We start from the raw sequence: 23,966 nt of genomic DNA, 5'->3' as shown, positions 1-23,966 counted from the left end.
ACAAATGCCAAACTAACTGTGCATCTGGTTAAATTGGGACAACATTAGTGTGATTAGCAGTGATCTACCAACTCGACTCTGAGTTCTTGACATTAATCATCCCAGTTCTTATACATAGATATTACAAGAGATAGACTATCAATCATGTAAACATATATATAAAAGAGTAAGTTGATAGAAATAGTAGTTTATTTTAGATCACAAAATCTAAGCTACCTATTAATAAAATCCTATTTATCAACCAAAATTTTTTAAAATTACTATTCTAACATTCTCATCAAATCTAAACAAAATTAAAAGACATGGCAATTTAGTAATTCCATAGCGAACAATACTTGGCTATTAAAAGATGAGTAGAAATTCCTACTCAAAACTCTTAGTGTTTTAATCATAGAGCTTTGTGCTTATAAACAAAACTGTTCATACTATGAATCACACTGTAAAGATCATCTCTGCAAAAAATAAATTAAAACTAAGGTTGTTTAATCAATTTATTGTAGCAAATACTTAGACGCTTCGTAAAGTTTTTACCGATTATGTTCATTTGTTTTTAAACAGTTTGATGACTCAACGACCTTAGTTTTAATTGATTTTTAGCAAAGACATTCTTTATAGGGTGATTTATAATATGAACGGTTCTGATTATAAACATGAAGTTCTATAAATTGACAACGAACAATTTTGAGAAATTTTACATAAGAGTTCCAACTCATCTTTGAGTAACCAAATATTATTCTTCCATAGCACTCAAATTTTCAATTTTTTACACGAACCTCACAGTCAGAGTAAACACAACATATCCTACTTAAAACATAAAAATGGAAGAGTTTTTTATTTTTTTATTTTTTATTTTTTAAATTTGTTTTTAAGCCCACGTCTCCCACTTCAAAACCGCCCCCTAACCCCCTTCAAAGTTCCATGCCCAATTTTTTTTTTTTAAGAAGTGATATAAATATTTTTATAACAAATAGTAGACAAAATTAATTACACACGTATGACATGTGCGCATATGATTAGTAGTTTTTATAATAGGATTTGATCCAAATCAACATTTTGATACTAACTTTGCCATCAATCTATACTTGAAATACAAATTAATTATTGACCCAAGCCAAACTTCTTATAATTTTTTTGAGGTAATCCAGACAATTAATCACTATTTAAGGTTTGTAGACATATTAAACATTTTCATCAATTTCGTTGACAAACATGCTAGCAAAAGTTTTAGGGTAAATTTCAATATTTCATAATCTCAAACCAAATTTCTCCTTGTTCTGGCCTTTTTTTCTTTAAAGGAGAGAGAGAGTGTGACAAAGAAAGAGTTGAGGAATTTCTGGGATGTGTATTTCTCATTTCATCGACCTTTATTTATAGTAAACTAAAAAAGATTACTTGCCTTGTTGGTAATACAATCATAAAGGGATAACATCTTCTAATATCCAAAATACAATCCACTAATGATTTACACGACTACACAGTGTTAGATTTTATGTCATAATACACACTATTTTATTATAGGGCCTTTAAAGAAAGGGATTCCCATTTTTTCTAAGATAAGGATTAGTTGTGGGCCCACTCCACATCGAATTTCAACGATCCGAACCGTCTATTTTTTAAGTTGGTCCTCATAGATCATTCTTGCAAAATATTAGCCCAATTGGAAATAATTGAGACAACTAGTTGAGTTCAAAGAAATTAACGAACACTTTGTTCTATATGAAACAATGAAATTTCATTTGTGATAATTAAATAGGCAAATGGTTCGGATTAAAATGAATATTTGCCAGGATGATTAATGAATCGAGACTTACAAAATAGACGGTTCGGATCGTTGAAATTCGAAGTGGGCCTTACAACTAGTCTCCATTTTTACCCAAAAATGGGGATCCCTTTGGATAAAGGGCTTCTCTATAAGGAGGTATTTCCAATAAAACAAGATACAAGACTAATTAAAGCAAAAATTTATCAATTGTTATTGAACAACAAATCTAATTCACAAGGTTAAAAAAAACCAGATTTTGTTTCTTTCAAATTAAAGCGTAACTTAAAAATAACCACGAGCTGGTGGACCAATGATAAATGAAGGATTGCGAGACTTCCTTTAAATTAAAAACTGGAGGTCTTAGGTTCGAAACTCGCTGCTGATGTAGAAGCCAGGCTTACGGCCAGGGAGAGGTTGAAATGCTTTTATGAGTCTTCTCGGCCCCCGGGAGAGGTGGATAACCGTGGCTTGCCACTAGTTGTCGTCATTAAAAAATTATAAAATAAAAATGCTAATCTTACTATTTATTTGTACCATCCCTCTAATTAGATAAGACCCATATGTGTTGATGGCCCTACCTTTATTAGAATGATGGTACAAATAGATGATAAGTATAGCATTACTTATAATAAAAACTCTAACATTCTCAATTCCATAATACTTTCCTATTTTCCTATGCTTCAACAAAATATTAAATGGTCTTATTATGAGAATATAAGTTTTTTGATGCAGGGTGGGAAATAAAATAAATATATAAGTATAAAAAGGAAATGACAGGTAGGTCTATTATCTCTTTGCACCAGGAGATAGTGAACCTTGTTTTATCTATCCTATCATATTCGTTATATTTTCAGTTATATTCTTCATCACGCTCTAACTGCATCGGTTGGTTTTAGGGTTATTTTATTTTATATTCATTCGTATTAAGATTTTCAGATCTCTCTTCGTATTAAAAAATTGTTGATCTTACCTATTACTTCTCTTTTATACCTATCTATTTATTTTAGAGAAAATTAGAATTCCCTGCAATTTTTTAATATCTTTTAGACTAAACATTTGTGTCTTTTCAAAATTTGATTAAAGTGTTTTAACCAATAAACACATGCATTTTCAGTTAATTTAAATTACATATCATTATGTATTTTTTGAAAATAAAATGTTAATTATTAATTTCTGAATTTATCCTCAAAATTATTGGATGTGTTTTTTTTTTCCTTATTTAGTGGGATATTAGTTATTAAATATCTCCTTTTCCAATTATATTCTTTCGATCAAAATAAATTGATTTGTCCTACAAACATTAAATATTCTCTTTTTTCCAAATGGTTTGTTTTTATGGATTTTTTTTTTCCAAATCTTTGGTGATCCACATTAATTTTTTCATATTTTTTTGTCAGACTATTTTTCTTCGCATTTTTTTTATACTTATAGTTGTTGACAAACTATTATCAGGTACAACATATTATGTGAATATTATCACTGAGTACGTTTGACTTTGTAAAAAACGTTGATTGGTACGTTTATTTGCGATTTTGTTACGTTTGATTTGGTATATATTGTTGATATTGGTACATTATTTTCAGTTTTAGTACGTCCGATTTTGTACACATTATTTATTGGTACGTTTATACGGTTGTTAGTCCTATTTTTGGTACGTTTGATTTCGTTGGATGTAAAAGTATTTTAAATCGTGTTGAAAAAAAAAAACATTATATATATATATATTAAATCGTAGATAATCATTGCTAAATTGTAGGAAGTATTGTGAAAAAATATTGTATTTAACTACTCTTTTTTTATTTTTTACAATTATCTCCAAAGAGGGAGATAGTAATCAAAATGCTAGATTATAGGGAATTTTGGCGTGAGGTTTTAAGAACTAAGGGGCAATGGCAAGTTATGTAATTTTGGTACAAAAAAATATTAATTCAGACACCAAAATTATGAGAATAAAAGTTTGATCAAATCTCTAAAAATCATAAATGTTTAATTTAAAAAATTCAAAATTTAGGCACCTATTTCAAAACATCCGTTTATTTTATTTCCTACCTGCATAATTTTTACTATTACAAAATATGATCGATAACATGATCTCAACATTATATACTCCAAACACCACATCCTCGTATAATAGGATGATGATCCATGGCCAGACAAACTTCTTCGACCCGTGACATTGTTGTCATAGTTTGTCTCTACGTAAGTAAATATCTTGTTTTTCCTTTGGCCAAACGCGCAATATTTTATTTTGCTATTCCTTTATCGGCGCCATCCGTGGCCACATAGTTTTGTGCGCAACAAAAGTCAGGGGTTGACTTCAGAAAAAGAATATCTCCACTCTAAATTATTGTTTCATATTTATTTTTTATTTAAATAGTTATAATTAAATTACGTTAATAAATATATTAACTTTTTAAATAAAAAAAAAAAAAAAAAAACAAAAAAGAAGAAAGAAAAGAAGAGAGGTGCGAGAAAAAAAATTTGAAGGAAGAGAATCTACTTTATCTACTTCATATACACTGTACGGATCAGGCCAATGAACCCATGCAAAAGAAGGCGTTCGTGGTGCAACACATGGTGTGGTGCAAGTAGGAAGCATCATGGATCAGGCTGCCCTGTTTCCTTGAAGCTGGCTATTTTGCACTCGTGTTCAATAGTTTACTTGATGTAATTCCTCCTGACAACATAAAGTCAAAGTCACGCTTTATACATAAAAATGAAAAGAAATATGTAGCTCCGAGAATCTTCGTCTTGGGGCCCACTTGTAGAAGAAAATTGCCACATGCTCCTATTTTAAGTCCTAGTGTCAGGAATGTGGGACCCAAACAAATGTGGGGCAAGGTCGTGTCAATGCTGTATTGTGTGGCACACGTTTTTGGGAATGATATAAATAAGTAGGAGTTTCAACTTCCGGTAAGACCTAAAAAACAAGCACTGGATCTCTCACTCAAACTTCAGAAAAGGCAACAGAGAAACCATAGAGAAAGAGTAGAGAGAATTTGATCAGGAAAAATGGTTAGAACTCCTTGCCGTGATGAAAATGGAATGAAGAAAGGTACGTGGACACCTGAGGAAGACAGGAAGCTAATTGCTTATGTCACTAGGTATGGCTGCTGGAATTGGCGCCAACTTCCCAAATTTGCAGGTGAGACACTAAGTGATTGATTAAGTGGATGAACTTGTACTTAGAGATAATGATTCAATTGCGTTTTAGTTGTTGAAGTGTTTAGCTAAAGCGTTAATTAGTTCTTAGCACTAATTAATCTTGTTTTACTTGAATTAGGTCTGTCAAGGTGTGGGAAGAGTTGCAGACTGCGGTGGATGAATTATTTGAGGCCAAACATCAAGAGAGGAAACTACAGCAAAGAAGAAGAGGAAACTATCGTCAAATTACACGAAAAATTGGGGAATAGGTATGAACCCTTATTAATTTATGTACCCTATGAAGACCTAATTCTTTGATAACTTGGATCACATAAAATCATATGTTTTTAAGCCGCTGGGGTTAGCCTAGTAGTGAGGGTGGGCGTAGAGTGAGAGGTAGGAGTTTTCTATGTTCAGGGTCCGAAACCCTTTAATGTAACAAAAAAAAAAAGCCTTTTGTAATCCAGAATTCAGTAATTGTAGGATTGAAATTTAGTAGATCATTGCTTGTGTATTGGATTCAAACACCCTCCACATCATCCCCCCCCCCCCCCCCCCCCCCAACCCCCCAACTCCTCCTCCTCCTCCTAATTTAGGCTAGATCATTGCTTGTCATAAACAAGTTGAAAACAAAATCTAGTTATTTAGCTTACCATAAAAATATCCCGGATTCAATTTGTGTAATTGATCTAATAATTTAGCTTAGATCATTCCTCTTCAACTTGTGTCCCGGATTCAATTCCCCGTCCTCTTAATTCAGCATATATATATATATATGTATATGTATATGTATATATGAATCTTGTTTTCCTTGATTTGCAGATGGTCTGCTATAGCAGCTCAGCTACCAGGAAGAACGGACAACGAGATCAAAAATCACTGGCATACAAACCTCAAGAAACGCACGAATAAAAAACAGTGCAACTCATCATTTTCATCATCAGCCACAAATACTGAAGAAACTCCCAGTTCCTCAAACCTAGAAGCAGCAGTGGATCAACCAATTAAGAAAGCTATTTTTCCAAATGCAGAAAGTACCACTGCCCTCCAAGTAACCCAAAAAAGTGATGATCGTGTTGATAATAGCTCCCAACTTTCGTCGTCTCCACAACCGTCATCGAGTGAAGTCTCGTCCATGAGTGCAGATGATAATTGGGTTAATTTTGTGGAAGACTTTAATCTTAGTTCCATGGAAGCATATGCAGACAATCAGTTCATCGATGATTTCTGGACCGAGCCATTTTTGGCTGATAATTCCTACATTCCAAGTGGGTTTTACACGCCCTTGATGGATTCCGAGTTTTTGTATCCACTATTTTGATGGAGATTTCTTGTAATGTGAGATTGTCTTTTGTAATAAAAACCCAACATTGAATAATAGGTGGTTAAGTTGGGACAATATCAGTGGCTAAGAGTGGGTCAGTGACCCTTCTATTTCTCTGAATATCTGACAGTCTTATCTAATCAAAATATCAATTTTATGCTTGGAGATACAATGTAATTCCAGCATTTTGTGTTTTTTTTTTTTGTTAATTGTGTTTTAACTTTGTGAAAAGAGATTATAAAAGTTCATAATGTAAACCCAGCAACATCCCTTTGATAAAGGATACTGTGTGTGTTCCCTATATATACATCTGAACAAGAACTCTCTATCAAAAATTAAAACATGATGAAATTACAATTCTTTCTCCTATTTATCCAATTAGTACTAAACATGCTGGCGACTACCTTATTAACTTGATGAATGGTACATTAACTGAATATAACCAAGCTTGATAACCAAAAATAAACCATTATTCACGTGGACAAATGTAAACGTATTTGTACTTGGTATTTCTATAGACTACAAATCTGCGATAAAAGACATGACACGAGTATGGAAAAGAATTGTGTTGTGCGGCTTTGTGCCCAACTTAACACAATGTACAAAGGACTTAATCGGTAATGCTCAACTTAGGTCCTCATTTGAGGACATATGAAGTACTCTTTCATTTAAACTCTTAGATTAATTTGACGATAGATTAATCAATAACTTTATATTATTCTTGTTACACCCTAACAAAATAATCATCTCAATAAAAATAAATAAAAGGGCTCACGCGTGAACCCTTCCATCTTCTTCCCTTACTCGTCTCTCTCCTTCATCCCCTCTCTCTCCCTCCCCCTCCCCCTGAGCATTTTTGTGGGAGCAGCAGTACAAATGGAATCTATGTTTACAATGGAAGTCTCTTTTGAAATGATTGATTGCAGATTTTAGATTTTATGGAAGAAGATTTGAAACAGAACTTGTACCCTAGAATGACACAGGGAAAGTACATGACCTTCTATTCGTTTCTAAAGAGAAGGATCTGGATGGTGAAGAATTTGAAAAAGTGATGGAAGAACGATAGGGTGATTCTAGCTATGTAACCTATGCTGCAGATAATAATTATTAGAACAAAAGGCCAATTGATGGAATGTTTTGCCTACTGTTAAAGATCCAATTATGAAATGCATGGTATGACATTGAATGTGATGTTACATTTTTTTTTTCTTGGTAAAAAAATTCAGACGGACAAGGGAGGGCGAGGAAGAGAGAAGGGATGGAGGGGAGAGAGACCGGCAGGAAAAGAAGATGAAAGAGTTTCACATGTAAATCATTTTTTCTTTTATCTATTTAATTCAAATTATTATTTTGTTAGAGTGTAACAAAAATAATATAAAGTTACTAATAATTCATATCAAATTAATGTAAAGATTTAAATAAAAGAAGACCTTCCAAGTCTATGCTCCCGATGTTATTTGAAAACTCATAATTTGCCAATTCTTGTAGGTTTAGTCATAGGTTTTAGTGATAGGTTCCAAGCTTTGTGGCCCCAACATAAATAAAAAATTAGAAATTTTGTCTCTATATCCTTGTCAGTTGTTCGTTTTTATATCTACGACTCTACATATCTCCATTGGCAGAGTTATTATCTTAGAAATTATCATTTTGACTATTACGTTAACTTATGTGCCGCCGCCATAATTGACTATCCAACATGATTAATTACACAATATATTGTATCTGTTTTATATATATATGCATGTGATTCACACAACACAATCTTAATTATTAGTTAAGCTTATTCATCAGAAAAAAGTAATGGTTTCTTCGAAATTCTTCTAGAGATATGTACTTCTTTTTTCAAAGCGAATTTTAGTGAAAACATTTTGAGTGTTGTGAGCAAGTCCGAGAGAGATTAATTAAGACTTAGGGTTTCAACAAACAAGGTTTTTCATGCACTCTAAAACACGATCAACAAATAGACCTAAGTACTATTATAAATCCTGTGTTATCTATGCGTGTTTTGGTTTGTGGATTGTGGTTTGTTCTGGTGTTTTCTTTAAGTAGGTTGGTTTTATTGTTTGCGTATATAGAGTGTGAAACCGAAATATTCAAATTGTGTGAAACCGCCTACTAAACTTTTGTTTCTTCTATCGGGAGACTTGTCTGTATAATTAATGGAGAAAGAGTTCTTTTTCTTAATCTATTGCTTCTTAGTCAACCATTGATGACATCGCAACTTTACGTCATTTTCTGTGGAGAGATATACTATCGTTTTCATCACTACAAGTGATGTCAGCTTCATCAAATTAATATTTAATCACTATTACGTTCTATGATTAATCGAGTAATTAAGTGTGCATCCTCTATCCAAATTTGCGTGTGACTTGATAAGATAAATATGTGTCCACATGCGGTTATCTAAGTTAAAATATTAATTTGGTCGAGATCAAAACGATATGTGTGATCTCCTCTAGTTGATTGTTTCTTTGTTGCGGGTACGATATCATGGTTGCGTGATGTGGCCTTGCCAAATTACTATAGATTGCCGTCTGCCAATGCCATGGCCTCCTTTAAATATATGCAAAAACATAAAATAGAATTGCTATACATAAAAAGAATAAATCGGGTAATGCTACGGAAACTAAATTTGTAGGCAAAATTTGCAAACTAAATTATGTGTCACCAATAGAAATGAGCACGTTTATCAACACTGAAGTGATAATTCAACCAATAACTTCCATATCATTTAGTTTGAAAAATTTAATCTACGAATTTATTATTCCTAATATTACCTATATAATATTTGTGGTCAAAGATAAAAAATGATAGGGTTACTACATTTTACATTTTGAGGTTTGATGTGATTTTCAAAATGGGTCATAAAATTGTAAAATGCTTTACATTATAAGGTATTAAATTGTGTTAATTTATGTCTTTCGTTAGATGGATTTTTATCACAAATGGTCATTGAAATTGAAAATCAATCAATGTAGTCTCTGAAAATAGGTATCGCAAATCAATGTGGTCATTATGTCACAATTATATTAAAAATTCTGTTAAGTGCTGATGTGACACATAAATGGGTCCCGTAAGTTTTTTTATTTATTTTTTATTTTATCTCACAAATAGTCCTTGAAATTGACCCACAACATCAAAATGGTCTCTGAAATTGAAAATCGACCAATGTAGTCCAGCAAGTAAGTGTCCCACATTAATGTAGTCATTCCGTCACAATTCTGTCAAAATTTATGTTATGTGCACACATAAATGAGTCACACAAGTCTAATTAAATTTAAAAAATTACAAATAGGTTTAATAATTGGGAATTGTTATTAGCACTCTAAAAATCTCATTCTACACTCCTCACAAGTGTATTTTTCTTTCTAAATATAGAAAGTTTGGACTGTAAAATAAGATTTTTGGAGTGCTAATAACAATTCCCTAATAATTTAATAGTTAATAAAAAGATGTCAACCCAAAAACCCAGTCTTGCAATCACCTCTGATCCCATTCCACATTCATCTACCTCATTCTCTGTCCATTCTCTAAAATAAAAAATAAAAAAAAAATCTTCTCAGTACACCCATCTTTACTTCGACACCCTTCATCGTTAAACCTGGATCGAGATCACCTTTGGTGACAACTTGGCCAATTGACAACGACTTCTGAGACATTACCGTTAACATTTATGCGATGAACATCCTCACAACCTTAATCCTGAAAAGCTTTTTTTGGCACTTTCCTGATGGCCCGGTGACTCAAAGAATGATGATGTTTGTCTTGAGATAATGAGGTTATAACCTAGGTACGTCTATTGTTGATTGAAAACTATTTCCAAACCCCCTCTTAGGCCTTGGTCTTACCTTGTGCCTTTGAGAATTTATGGAAGTGATCTCTTTTCGGAGTAAGCCCTACTATAAGAAAAAAAAATTCAGTGTGCAAAAACGTATTTAGACAACTTTTTTAATTAATTATTAAATCCACATCAACACATAACAATTTTTTTTTACAGAATTGTGGCAAAAGAATCATATTGATTTGCAACACTTATTTTCAAGGATACATTCATCAATTTTTAATTTTAGGGACCATCTTGATGGTGTGGGTCAATTTCAGAGACTATTTGTGATAAAAACCTATAAATCTTGTCACGTCCCGATCCCGATGTCTGAGGGACATCGGGATGGTCATGTACTGGCCGACACCCAAGGGTGACGAAAGCCATTTAATTAATGTAAATGCTGAGAACACGGAAAACATGGATATAAATTTCGTTTGAAAACTAATATAATAAATAATATTCAATTGCCAACAATGAAAGAATACAAGATGCATGACATGTTCAGAGCATAATCTAAGAAAGAATACAAGCGGAAGGTGTTATTACAATGATGTTAAAGCAGAAGAGATGGCACGAAGTCACTGGTAGGAGAATGCCTTGTAGGTCGGATCGTAAGCCTTATCCCTATGTCCTGAGGGGACGCAAAACAAACATTAGTGGACCAAGTTGATATATATATATATATATATATATATATATATATAAAAAAAACACATCAATAGCGTGAAACAATTATCAACATACTAACTGCCAAAGTTTTATGAAAACATCAATAACGTAATATGTAATAGGTTTCCAAAACCTTAGCATGCCATAAAATCTTTCATAAATCATATCTTGTATATAGTGTGATAAATAGTGGTATCCAATAATAATATCTCCCGCCCCAATGCCAGCTTCTATGTCTCTGCCCCCGTAGCTAGAGATTATTTCTCCCAGCCCAATGTCAGCTCCATGTCTTTCGACCCGAAGCTAGAGATTATTTCTCCCAGCCTGCAGCCAACAACCATAATCGTCGCCCGTGGCGGTATAATGACCACTAGATAAGCACAAAACATTGAACATAGACTTTCTAAACCTAGGTATATATATCTCAAAAACATCTTCATAATATAAAGCCATCCATCATCTATACTATAAAGAAGTGTGCAAAAGCATGTTCATAAGTAGTATAAAGTCATCCATCATCTATACTACAAAGAACATGAGTTCAATAAAATATGGTAATTCAAAATATTCTCAGTAAGCATAATATTTCATAAAACATAATCATTAAATCATGCTTTTCATGTATGCATTTCTACTATTAAAACATGCATTTTAGAAGGGATCACTCACAGATACTCCGTCGTCATCGAGCCGTATGAAATAGGAATGACGGAATCGCAACTAATAATTGCACCTAAGCACATAAAGGGTACACTTGATAAAACTATAGTAAAATGATTGAATTTTGAGAAATGAACATTGGAAATGGGTTCAGGACGTCGAAATTAGCCTAAAGGGGTCTCGAACGAAACCCGAAAAAGTCAGCATAAAGTCAACTTTGACCAGTCAAAGTCAAAGTCAACAGTCAACAGTCAACGGTCAATGTTGACCAGGTCAACAGTCAAAGTCAAGGGGTCTGGGCTTGGGTTGGATCCGGGTTGGGCCTGAGCTTTGGGCTTGGGTCCAAAAGGTTTTGGGCTTAAGGCTCGGCCCAAAGGGAAAGGGTTTAGGGTTTTAAGATAAATAAAAATTAAAAGGTTATTGGGTTTGGGCTTCAAGGGGTTAAAGGCTGGAGGCCCTGGGGTTTAGGCTCAAATGCAAAGGCCCGAAGGCCTACTCCTACACGAGTCCGAAAGGGTTAAAGGGTTTTTAAATGGGCTGGGCTTGAAGACCTGGCCCAAAATAAAAAGGGTTTTCAGTTTTTAGAAAATAAAATAAATAAATACAATAAAAACAATTGGGTTGGGCTTAGGGTTACACGGGCCAAAGCCCATTGGTGTTAGGCTAAGGGTTTAGGCCCAAAGGCCTTTGGTCTTTATTCCTCGCCGGGGAAGGAGGCCGGAGCCTCCCGTGCTCTAGTTGATGGCAAAACTCCCCTTCACCCTACGATCTAACTAGGAGATCGAAGGTAAAGACAAAAGGGAGAGATCCTTACCTTTGGTTTGTTGTGAAAATGGTGGAAGTGGCTGGAAAATCGAGCTCGACTCCATGGCTTGTTGGGGGCTCCCTGCGTTTCACAGAGAGAGAGAGAGAGAGTAGTATGATGGCGTGGGTTCGAGGGTGTGCGTGGGTATGGGTGTCATCGGGAAGGGGAGAGGGGGGGAGTGAGTGAAAGAGATACACGAGAGATAAATAGTGAGCTAAGAGAGAGTGCTCAGGGAGAAGAGAAAAAAGAGGGAAGGAGTTGAGTGTTTGCCACGTGGCATGAACCGTGTACTAAAAAATCCGAGTGGTTGGGTTCACTGCGCGGCAAACAATGTGATTCCCAACAATCACATTGTTCAGTGATTTCAACGAAAAAAAATTTTTAGTCATTTATGCGGCTATCAATGGATGATGGAAAAACCAGCTAGCTCAGATGCTAATGTGATAGGAGAAGAACTAAAGGGAAATTTGAAAGAGGGGATCCGGATAGAGGACTAAAATGCAAAAATTCATAAACCTTTTAGGGAAAATGTAAAATTACATAAAAATTTTGGGGAGGGATTTTACAAATCTTGTGGGGTCCATTTATGTGTCACATCAGCACTTAACTGAATTTTTAACAGAATTGTGACGGAAGACTACATTGATTTGCGACGCCTATTTGCAAGGACTACATTGATTGATTTTCAATTGCAGGGACCATCTTGATGGTGATGGTCAATTTCTGGGACATTTGTGATAGAAACTCATTAAAAAAAATTACAAATAGGTTTAATAATTTAATAGCTAATAAAAAGTTGTTAACCCCAAAAAAAACTCAGTCTTGTAATCACCTCCAATCCTAGTCCACATTTCTCTACCTCATTAGATGTCTATTCTCTAAAAAAAAAAATATCTTAATACACTCATCTTTACACACTTCGACACACTTCATCGAATTGAACCTGGATCGACTTCACCTTTGGTGACGACTTGGTTGATTGGCAATGACTTATGGGATATAACCATTAACATTTAGGCGATCAACATTCTCACAACCTTAATCATGGAGAGCTTGTTCGACACTTCCCTGGTGGTCTGGTGACTCAAAGAACAACGAGGTCTGCCTTATGATAATGAGGTTATAATCGAGGTGCATCTATTGTTGTTTAAAACTATTTCCAAACCCCCTCTTAGGCCTTGGTTAAGCCCTCTGCCTTTGAGAATTTATAGAAGGGATCTCTCTTCGGAGTAGACCCTACTATAAGAAGAAAAAAAATTCCATTATGGTGGAATGATTATATTGATTTGCAACACCTATTTTCAATGACTACATTAATCGATTTTCAATTTCAAGGACCATTTTGATGATGTGGGTCAATTTTAGGGATCATCTTAATGGTGTGAGTCAATTTCAGAGATCATTTGTGATAAAATATATAAAATAAAAATAAAAATAAAAAATAAAAAATAAAAAATAAAAACCTGTGAATCTTGTGGGGCCAATTTATGTGTCATATCAGTACTTAACGAAATTTTTAACAAAATTGTGATGAAGGAACCACATTGATTTGCGACACCTATTTTTAGGAACTACATTGATTGATTTTCAATTTCAGGGACTATCTTGATGGTGAGGGTCAATTTCAGAGACCATTTGTAATAAAAACCTTTGTTAGATTGATTGTTTGATCCTTCATTAAATTAGTGGGAGCCTTATATGGGCGCTAACATGCATGCAAAATTTGCCCCACATTGACAAATAAAACTCATCAATTTATAGGAGGATTAGATATTCTAAGAGATAGTCTAAATTAATATATAATTTCAAAATTGTAGAATGTACGTAATGTGAGAAAATTAGAATTTCGTGGCCTATTTTGAAATTCTGCTTAAACTTATGGAGTGTAAAATATAATCAGCCCAAAATAATGATATAGGTGCGGAGATTTTTTTTTTTTTTTTGTGTGCAAAGAGAAGTACCATTAGCCTACAAAGTTCATTGTGAAATTAAAATTTATTGTTAAAAAGCAATCATGGTGCCAAGGAAGCACATTATGGCGCTATGCATAATCATAAAAAAGTTCTTAAAAAAATCACCAACAAAAGCACTTATAATCTTCAGTAAAATTAGCGCACTCCTCACAAGTAATGATAAAAAGATTGCTCTGTAGCTATTGTGCCCTCTTCTCCCCGTTTCACATGAGGCTTTATAGTCACCACATGTTCGCTCTAATCATCTCTGTGTGTGTGTGTGTGTGTGAACTATAAATACTGCTAGAGTTTTACTTTGATCACCTAGGAAAAAAAAAAACTTGACTTCCGAGAGCGCGAGAGGGGGAGTCTACAGGATGGTGAGAGCGCCCTTCTGTGACAAAAATGGACAAAAGAAAGGAGCATGGAGTCCTGAAGAAGACATATGTTAAAAGCTTGTATTGGATAAGCATGGTCATATGAACTGGCGTGCACTTCAAACTTGCTGGTAAGTACATAAAATAACATACTTAATTGTGTCTTCAAAGAATTTTCTTAAGCTTAATCTCATAAATCATAGGTTATCTACAACGTCCTGGGCTTATTTGTGACTTCCTATTTCATCCCCATTCAACTAGTATGAGAGTATGTGTGACTATTTGACTATAATTTCCAAAAATCGTCTTTATTTAGGTTTGGATCACATAGTTAAGGACCCTTCAAGCAATAACTATGCATGATATATCAGACAATTCGAGTGATGTATCGTGATCAAATATACTGGCTTGTTTTGCATATAATCTCACTGCAAGTTTAGTAAGGTGTGACAAAAGTTGCAAACTAAGATGGACGAACTATCTTCAACCGGGTGTAAAATGGGGAAACTACCCTCGAGAAGAAGACAATTTGATCATCGAATTACATGAAGAATTTGGTAATGAGTATGATTGCTTCTTCAGTTATGAGCTAATTATATATAAGTTTACAAAGAAAATGTCCATAACACTTTTACAACATACATCTATTAAAAACTGATGTTATCAGTTCTAACACTATTATGGAGATATATCTCTTTCAAGTTTTTAGGCTCACAAGTCGGGCTTAAACATGTGTGCACTAAGAATCGCAGGCTTCTTGTTTGGCCCATTATCAAGGGTCTTCCAATTGTATTGGCTTCTCTTCAAATTTACTTGGGCGCTATGTATGCTCTGCCGCCAAGCACATATAACACATGAGACTTAAACAATCATTTTCCTCTAAATCGTGGGACTTTTAGTTCAGACATACAACTTAGGGGAACTTCAGGTACTTATTCAAACCTTTGTAGTTCATCCAACAAGCGTTGCAAAATGGGCAAACCAAAAGCAAGTTTCTTTCCGGACCCTGATTTGGCAACACCAAGGTCCTGTCATATAAACCAATTTATTGAGTACCAAACAAGAATGATCATTGCCTATTAAGGATAATGAAAATAGTGTTGGAGTTTGAGACCCTCTTGTCTCACATTGGTCAATAGTATTTTTTCACAAGCCTTTATATAGGCTTATTCGCTTTTCTTAGTAATTAGAATTTGGACCATTTGGAAATGGATTGAAGGTTTGGGGCTTATGGTTGTGTGGATTAGGCTTGAATATAATATAGCCTAATTACAATTAATATTAATTAATCAAGACAAGGGCCTTGCCTTGGGGCCTTGGAATTTAAAATTAATCAGATTCATTAATTTTAATTTTCGGATTAAGTTTTTTAATTAATTTATTAATTAAAAAACGTTTTGATTAAAAGACACAGCTATTAGAAAGAGTTGTACTTTTTGATTAAAAGACACAACTATTAGAAAGAGTTGTGTGCTTTCAAATACACTGAACATGTATTTGAAAGGGTGTGAAACAACCTATATATTTACAATCACAGTATCCAAGTGAGAATCATCTTTTCTTCCTCCTTATCCTCTGTACAAAATTTCTAGAGAGTAAACACACAAAGCAATTCGCTAGAGTTCTATAATCCAGTGCGGGTTGTAGAATTTGGTAGTTGTATCCTGGTCGAGCAGACGTTGTAGAACCATAAGCACAAGAGTGGGACGAAAATACTGTTCGAAGGACATAGCTTTTACGCTAGCCTCTACCTTCTGTGATCAAGTTAGTATCATTGTATTTTTATATTAGTTTATGTATTTATTGTATAATTTCATTCTGCACATCAAGTATATTTGGTAAATAAAATATTAGAATTTCAAGTTCTGTTATTTTTGTTTATTTCTGAATTGTTCTCCAACAAATAGATATATAATTCTTCTAGATTCTACTGAATCCATCTCAACCACTCACAAGAGGTTCACAATTATTCTAGATTCTACTGAATTCATCTCAACCACTTACTTGAGTATCGAAGTGCCTTTGCAAGTACATGGTACACCCCTTTATTGAGAGCAAACGAAGATGGCGTCTATAACTTCTCGACAGGGTCACAAGATTACTTGTTGGAGAATTGAAGAATCTGAATTTTGTATGCGTGAGGAACACTTGTCATTCCATGTGATACTGCAATTCAGGTTTAGTTTACCAGATTGTCAGGCTATAAAGAGGAGAACCGAACAATAATATTTGGCTAGAAACAACTAGCAAAATTTAGAATTAACTAGGAAGAAAGAGAGATCATAAACTTGTGTGTGATTGACACTACAAAAAATATGGGCATTGCGCACAATAAATTATATGTGCCCTTTGAGGCCAAAGAGCACCAAGACATGTGCCCATAGACCAATAGCAACAGTGCAGCTACTAAGTTTGTATCAGTGCCCTCTATGGGCGTCACCATTGCTAAAAAGGCACAATACACTGTTTGGTGCTCAAAGAGGCAGGCACAAATGGACCATTATTTGTGCCTGTTTTATCAGAAGACCTTTTCCAGCCATATTGACACTTATATTATAATTGTGCCAACAAGAATTAAATATTAAAAAAAAATCAAAATTGAAAAAACTGAAACTGAATTGAGGTAATTTTTTTTTTTTTTTTTAAATTTTCATAAAATGTAGAAAGCCTACAACACATTCTCAATCTCAGAAACATATATTGTAATGTTACATATTTCATCTCTAATGCAAAAAGAACTTGAAAGCAGAGATTTTTGGACAAATGCATCTTCCCCAGCAAGCCTTGCACCTCATCAGAAGCCAAAACAAATATAGTCGACTTCAAAACAAAATAAGTCCAAAATTACACCTAAAAATGAGTCGGTTAAAATCAATACGTAAAAGTTCCAAATCTGCCATATCAAAGATTCACCTCTTTTTCCAACTTGGTGGATGGTGCAATCATCCTCCTGAAATCCAAATGAAAGTGAAAATGAAATTAAAAAAATAAAAAAAGAAAGGACCTATTTCCAGTCATGTTCAAGGACCAAAACTTTCAATCGGCATTAAGAACTCAATAGCAGTGATGCATTGCTACTTTGTTATACCAAATTACAGTGAACAAAATATGCAACTAAATTAAGCAGCAAAACCATCATTACCAGCAAACAAGATGTACAAAACAATAAAAGTTTGGACAATCATTGTTATGACATAAATTTCTAAGAAAGATAGAAACTACTAAGAACCTTATAGGCTCTACAACGCACAAGCTAATAAATAAGTATTTTCAAATCTAATTTTTAGCTTTAGTGAGGTCTTCCATGTTTCCATACGGAAAGATAAGATTCATGGAGCTGTTTAGTTTCTTAAGACTGCACATTTCCTCACTGTTCAGTCTCTCCTAAGAGCAACCTAAACACTTAACTACAACTAAAAACTTGCAACAAAGCCCTCAAGTGGGTACTTGTAGGCTGTACCAATGTAATATATAGTCCATCCCTCTAAAATCCTTCCCCACTATTAGTTGTGTATAAATAGTTAAGAAGCTACAACATAACAATAGCATATGTTCATTTCTAACAATAAAATCATCCAGTAAGAAACGTACTCCTTATTAGACATCGTAGTGTTTTAGGGAGTGAAAACTCAAATCTGATCTTCACCTTTTATTATCAACATAATGTGATCATCAAGAAGTTAAATGAAGATAACAAATTAAATTTATGTTCATTTGCTAATAATGAAACAAGTAACAAACATACTTCATAAGTGACATTTATTTGCCCCAATTATCAAAACCACAGCTCTCCTACAAGGCATCAAACAAGAAACCTCTTTTCCTTGAAAGTGAAACAGTTAGGAATAAAAAGGAAAAATTGATGGGCATGGTAACAATACAAGAAATCAATACAATGCAATGAGACAAATCCGACAAAATTCACACTGAATGCCACATGAATTTTAGTTATGGAGATTTTGAGAAAGACTGAAAATTCATCATAATGAAAATCTGCTTATCAATGAGAGTGCACAACATTGTAACATTAGATTCAGAAAATGGTTTTAATTGGTTTTGATAGGAAGCATTGTAAGTTAATCCCAAACATTTAATTCATGCTTCAAAAATTAACAAATTCTACAATTGCAAGAGAAACCCTACTTAAATATCTTAAATGCCAAAACCAAAAACTGCCCTTATCTGCTGAAAGATAAGGGCAATCAACCACAGTTACATTCTCGTATCTGCATTACCAAACACATAAAAACAGGGCAATCAACTCTCCATCCAAGAAAACAATACAACATTGTTATGACATTATCTTTCCATTTGCTCCACAGACGAACTAATCTGGATGATATATGCAGCATTTGGACCTCTTATTGCCAAAGTCATGACTAGTATTAAAAAATTAAAACCATCGATCTAATTCATTAAATTTGATCAACAAACAAAACACACAAATGTAGAACTACAAAAATTGATAGAACAAGAGAGACAGGGAGGTACATGAAAATTGTGTACGATAGGAGCGAGTCTCCAAGTGAGTAAACTGTGACGTGCATACAGAAAATAAACAATAATAAATAACTCATATCTGAAAATATATAAACTCAAGCCGCAAAAAGAACACTAATTCAGATCTGGTGCGGCTTGAAAAAACCCAGATCTGGTACACATACAATCTCTTCTAACCAATTCCTCCATACAATTGTACCTACTTAAATTCCAGGCAAAAAGTTCAGATTTTCATATATAAAATCACCACCCTTCAAATAATTCACATAAAAACACACAAAAACAAGCCAAGCTCTTAGAAATCGAAAGAAGGCTACGTTTAGGGTTAGGGTTTCTCAAGTTCTTACCTAAATCCAAGAATTTGAACCACTTTCTTACGGTTCAGCTTGAATTCAATCTCCCAAACAAAACCACTAACCAAATCTTCAACATGCCAAGTTAAAACCGAATTAGTCCTGAATCTCAAGAATTTTTCATATCTAAAAGTTAAAATTGAAGAAACCCACTTACATAGATAGGAAGCTCACTATGAGAGGATCAGTTTTCTCTATTGGGTCGAGATCTAGTTTTGGCCGAAACTTGGCCGGCGAGTCCGGCTTGGTCGTTTTAGAGAGAACAGAGAGGGAAGAGCCATAACTAAAAATAAGGAAATATGAAAGAGATAAATATGAAGGATGTGTGTGGGTTAAGGGGAGAGGGAGAGAGAGAGAGAGAGAGAGAGAGAGAGAGAGAGAGAGAGTCGGATGGATGTGGGTGGGTTGAGGGGAGTATGATCTACGAAGGGTGTGGTGGGTTAGGGGAAGAGAGAGATAGAGTTGGATGGATGAGGGTGGGCTAAGGGGGAGTGATAGCGGGGATAATTACGAAGGGTGTCAGTGGGTTAAGGGGGGGAGAGAGTTGGATAGAAGTGGGTGAGTTAAGCGGAAAAGAGTGTTGGATGGATGTGGGCCACAAGTTTTTGAAAAAAAAATAATAAAGAACAAAGAATTGTGTCTTTAGAAGTAAACTATGGGCACAAATAATATATTAGAGCCATTTTTTTTCAATAAAGCTGTCAGATAATGTATTTGTGCCTATTTTCTTCTACAATAGGCACAATCAATGGTGCCCTCTATGAAATGGGAACTGTTTCAGTCTTTTGATGGTCAAACAGGCACAAAATTCTCAATTGTGTCCTTTATTTTGTACCCATAGCTAATTTTTCTTGTAGTGTGATAATAAACAAAAGATAACAATACTTACACCATGAAGGTGTATTTATACGTTCAGAACATAAAATCAAACCCTAATAGGACTCAACGGTCAAATAGGAAATAAAACCAACAATTAACAAAGTTCCAAAAGTATCCTTAAAACTTAGAACACTGCTTTGGGATGGTAAACAAAGGATTTTGGACAAATTTTCCTTCATGAGCAAAGCTGATGTGTCTTGTCCTTGCGTCGTTCTCTTCAAAACGACATATTAGAGACTCTATTTCGACACCTATGACCAAACCTGCAATTCACCAGCTTTGCAGCAAGTTTTGCTCTTCCAAGCTGCTCTTCAATCTGTTGTGCCATCTGTTCTACATGAAAAGTAAAGTCTTCATCTCCTCCATAGCATAAGAATATAGTACTCTGCAGTAGAGAAATTTTCTATTAACTAATGACCATGAAAATCACTGGCGGCATTTCCTTTTGTGTAAAGCCAGCATATGAGCAAGATGACCAAGCCCATCTCAATTAACAGGCTCTGCTTCTATTGTTCAAAGACCAGAGCCATATTTCAGATTGGATTTTTTTTTTTTTTTAAAGAGAAATTATTTCCACAAAATTTGTTTACACATTCATATTCATTTTTGGCCGTCAAATTATAAATAAATAAATCAAAGAAAAAAGAGAGGCATAAATAAATAGATCAAGGTGCGTGAAAATTAAATACAAAGTATATACTTTGGATTAGAATGTTTAGGCATACTTGATTTAAGGCTTTACTTTTTTATTTCGATCCAATGATAAAATGAATGACCTAGCAAACAGCAAGTAGAAAAAAATCACATTGTTATGAATTTTTCAATGTTCTCTATATAAAGAGAGAAACTTGTATCCAACAGAGTGCATAAAAACCAAATTGTATACCACGATAAGCTAATTTTGAAAATAAATATAATAGAAAACAGGTTAATTAACTCAAAGAAACTGAACAAATGTTGTATGTAGTCTGTTGTAGGTAAGTTATGGTCCCAAATCATATTCAATGCAACGCAATTATACAAATCCAAATCCAAATCCAAATCTAATATTGTGTGCATGTCTACGTACAATATTATGTAGCTAGTAACTAGTAACAAGAAAACCATAAAGAAAAGGTGGAAGGCAGTTGTGGTCCTCTCTCCATTAGCAAATGCCTAGGACTGTTATAGGAGAGAGAATGTGCCACCTTCGCTGGCATGCGAGAAATTGTAAGTACGTGGCATTTAGTATTCAAAGCTATCTTGCTCTGCTACTTGCTGTTATTACCCGAAGAGGAGACAATGAGCCACCCTCACATTAATGAAGTTTTGGATGCTTATCATTGTCACCTTCATAAGAAACCTCTCGGAATAATCCATGTGACTTTCCTGCAGGGGATTTATAACTTAATTGCCACTCTTTACTTCTGTATTGTCACAGATACAACCCAGAAATTACTGAACCAAGAGAAGCTTCTCTCAACCCTATAACACTTCTGCAGTTTCTTCTAATGTTTATTTCTATGTGTGGTTGGCTACCCAGAACTTTTATAATCCGTGCTCCTACATGAATATTTCAAAGTAAAAGTTGATGAGTGTGTGGTTGTAATACTCCGAATTTCATCCAACAAAATTAAGACCAAGTACTGCATGACAAACTAGTTGAGGCAAAACTAATTAAGCAATTAGTTTTTTTACACTACGAGGAATGTTTGTTGATAAATAAAAAAAAAAAAAGTTACACATAGTCGGGGGACATAAATCTACCCCGTAGAAAAGAAGAAAAAGGTAAACAAGCAAAGAGTGGGAGCCTAAATCTAACCGGTTCTAAAAGACAATATATAATAAAGATACAAGGAAAATTGGGGTGACTTGCAAGTTCTTTATGTTACAATAGAATATATCAAAATAGAAATATGAATATTGTAATTGATAGTATTGATAATTCCTTTCCTTGAGGCCATCTCCAACTGAAGGCTAGTCAGATGACTCGTTTTAATCCTTTGGCCTTCCAAGAAATTAATATTTTAATAAATAGTACAGGGCCATATTTGCCTTCATCTCCAACTGAGGGCCAAAGGGCCATAAGGCTCGTTTTACCCCTGTCACAAAAAACCGTCTTCAACCGAGGGCCAAAGAGTTATAGGGTCAAACATAATTTATTATTTAAATTTAAAAACTACAACAATTTAAATTTAAAAACAACTTAAATTTAAAAACTACAACTTATATTTAAAAACGACAAATTAAATTTAAAAACTACAAATTAAATTTAAAAACAACATTAACTTAAATTTAATATCCATAATCAACATCATCTTCATCATCCACCATTGTAGGAGTATAGTTAGAGGTAAACAACTGCCGTCGGGTCATAATTTCCTTTTTTCTATCAAAATAGGCGATACTCATTGGAGTGTAATTCGAAGTGTTCATTTCCATATTCTTATTATCCATCTCTTCTTGTATTTGTTTGACCCGTTCTTCATGCCTACGGTTCATTTCTTCCGCCTCAAGGGCAGTTTGCTCCTCCATTAATCGCAATGAGGCCGCCACTTCCTGTTGAGCGGCGTAATCTTCATTTGCCGCCACTTCCTATTGAGCGGCGTAATCATCATTTGACCTTGCCCTTTTCCTTCAACCTTCGCGCCTTGTTTCGTCCCATAGCCCTAGGTATGGAACCTTCACCCGAAGACGGATTTTCTACCCTTGTTTGTTGAATGGTAGGAGATTTATCTTCATCCATATATGCAGTTGAGGATGCAGTTCCGAACACCGGCGTAGGACCTACTCTATGTTGAGGTGAATCTTCAAATAACACTCACCCTTTACAAATTTCCCAACAACTATGAAACTAAAAGGGTTTCGAGTTGCCCTCCATATACAATTCCTCCGCTTGGCGTACCTAGAAAATATAATTACAAAAATTAAAGGAAATTAATTTATGAAATTAAATGTAATACAATTAAATATAATTACAAAAATTAAGGGAAATTAATTTCTGAAATTAAACGTAATGTAATTAAATATTTAAAATAAATTGTGAAAACATTATTTCATCGTAGTAATTAGCGCAACTTTCATGTCTACTTGCGGCTGCTAACAGTGCTTGATGCCATTTGTTCAAACTTGGCTGAAGATGTTTCTTCCATCTTGAAGAACAACTCTCGTGGTTTCGGGTATTTGATGAAGTGATGCCTTCGTAGAACTCTAAGTATTTTTTGGACACACAAGTCCACTTGTTTGAGAACTCCCCCTCACACTATCTTCCGACACCCATCTATAAGCCTTGCAAAGAGCTTCATCTTCTTTTCGAGTCCAAGCCCTACCTTTCATTGCAGATGAGGCCATTTGAAAATTATTGAAAAAATTGAAGGAAAGATTATTAGAAGAGGTAAGAAAATATAATGTGAAGAATTGAAATAGAATGAAATGAGATAGTATGGAATGTTGAAAATTATGTGAGAAATAGTGTAGCAATGACTTGGGTATTTATAGAAAGAAAAAAAAAAGAATTTTTTAATTCATAAAAATAAAAATAAAAATTGGCCCAAATATATATATATATATATATTTTTTTTTTAATCCAACGGCTAGCTGACGTCAAATTGTCAAATCAAATTCATGGCCCGAAGAAGAACCTGTTGCTCAGCCGGCGTCCATCGAACAATTCATACTAAATTGACCATCTCCTCCCGAAAACCTAGCATCTAATTCCAGGCACCAAATTGCCAAA

The 23,966-nt window shown here is 34.2% G+C and overlaps 1 protein-coding gene and 1 long non-coding RNA gene across 4 annotated transcripts; one reads left to right on the top strand and one right to left on the bottom strand.

Annotated features, from left to right (window-relative positions):
- The first annotated feature begins 4,683 nt into the window (after positions 1 to 4,683).
- On the top strand, positions 4,684 to 6,305 carry LOC137741161 (transcription factor MYB15). Its single transcript, XM_068480968.2, has 3 exons — positions 4,684 to 4,907; positions 5,046 to 5,175; positions 5,729 to 6,305. The coding sequence occupies exons 1-3, from the start codon at positions 4,775 to 4,777 to the stop codon at positions 6,225 to 6,227; spliced, it is 762 nt and encodes a 253-aa protein (XP_068337069.2). The 5' UTR covers positions 4,684 to 4,774; the 3' UTR covers positions 6,228 to 6,305.
- A 10,812-nt stretch (positions 6,306 to 17,117) lies between these two features.
- Positions 17,118 to 19,937, bottom strand: LOC137726704 (uncharacterized). 3 transcript variants are annotated; one of them, XR_015966206.1, is made up of 4 exons: positions 19,530 to 19,937; positions 19,367 to 19,442; positions 17,433 to 18,745; positions 17,118 to 17,369 (listed from the first exon to the last, which is right to left on the bottom strand). It is a non-coding gene; the product is annotated as an uncharacterized LOC137726704 (long non-coding RNA). The 3 variants fall into 3 exon arrangements; XR_015966204.1 differs by having other exon boundaries at positions 17,118 to 18,745; positions 19,530 to 19,931; XR_015966205.1 differs by having other exon boundaries at positions 17,118 to 17,469; positions 19,530 to 19,931.
- Between the last annotated feature and the right edge of the window lie 4,029 nt (positions 19,938 to 23,966).

Source organism: Pyrus communis, chromosome 9 (genome assembly GCF_041283825.1).
Source record: "Pyrus communis isolate YQ-2024b chromosome 9, ASM4128382v1, whole genome shotgun sequence".
In the NCBI taxonomy this organism is placed as follows: domain Eukaryota; kingdom Viridiplantae; phylum Streptophyta; class Magnoliopsida; order Rosales; family Rosaceae; genus Pyrus; species Pyrus communis.
This window is presented reverse-complemented; position numbering and strand designations above follow the sequence as displayed.

Bases quoted from the DNA above. Each gene is read 5' to 3' on its own strand.
- LOC137741161 (XM_068480968.2), top strand. From the start codon at position 4,775: ATGGTTAGAACTCCTTGCCGTGATGAAAATGGAATGAAGAAAGGTACG. The intron at 4,908-5,045 runs GTGAGACACTAA...TACTTGAATTAG, and splicing joins CCAACTTCCCAAATTTGCAG to GTCTGTCAAGGTGTGGGAAG. The intron at 5,176-5,728 runs GTATGAACCCTT...CTTGATTTGCAG, and splicing joins CACGAAAAATTGGGGAATAG to ATGGTCTGCTATAGCAGCTC.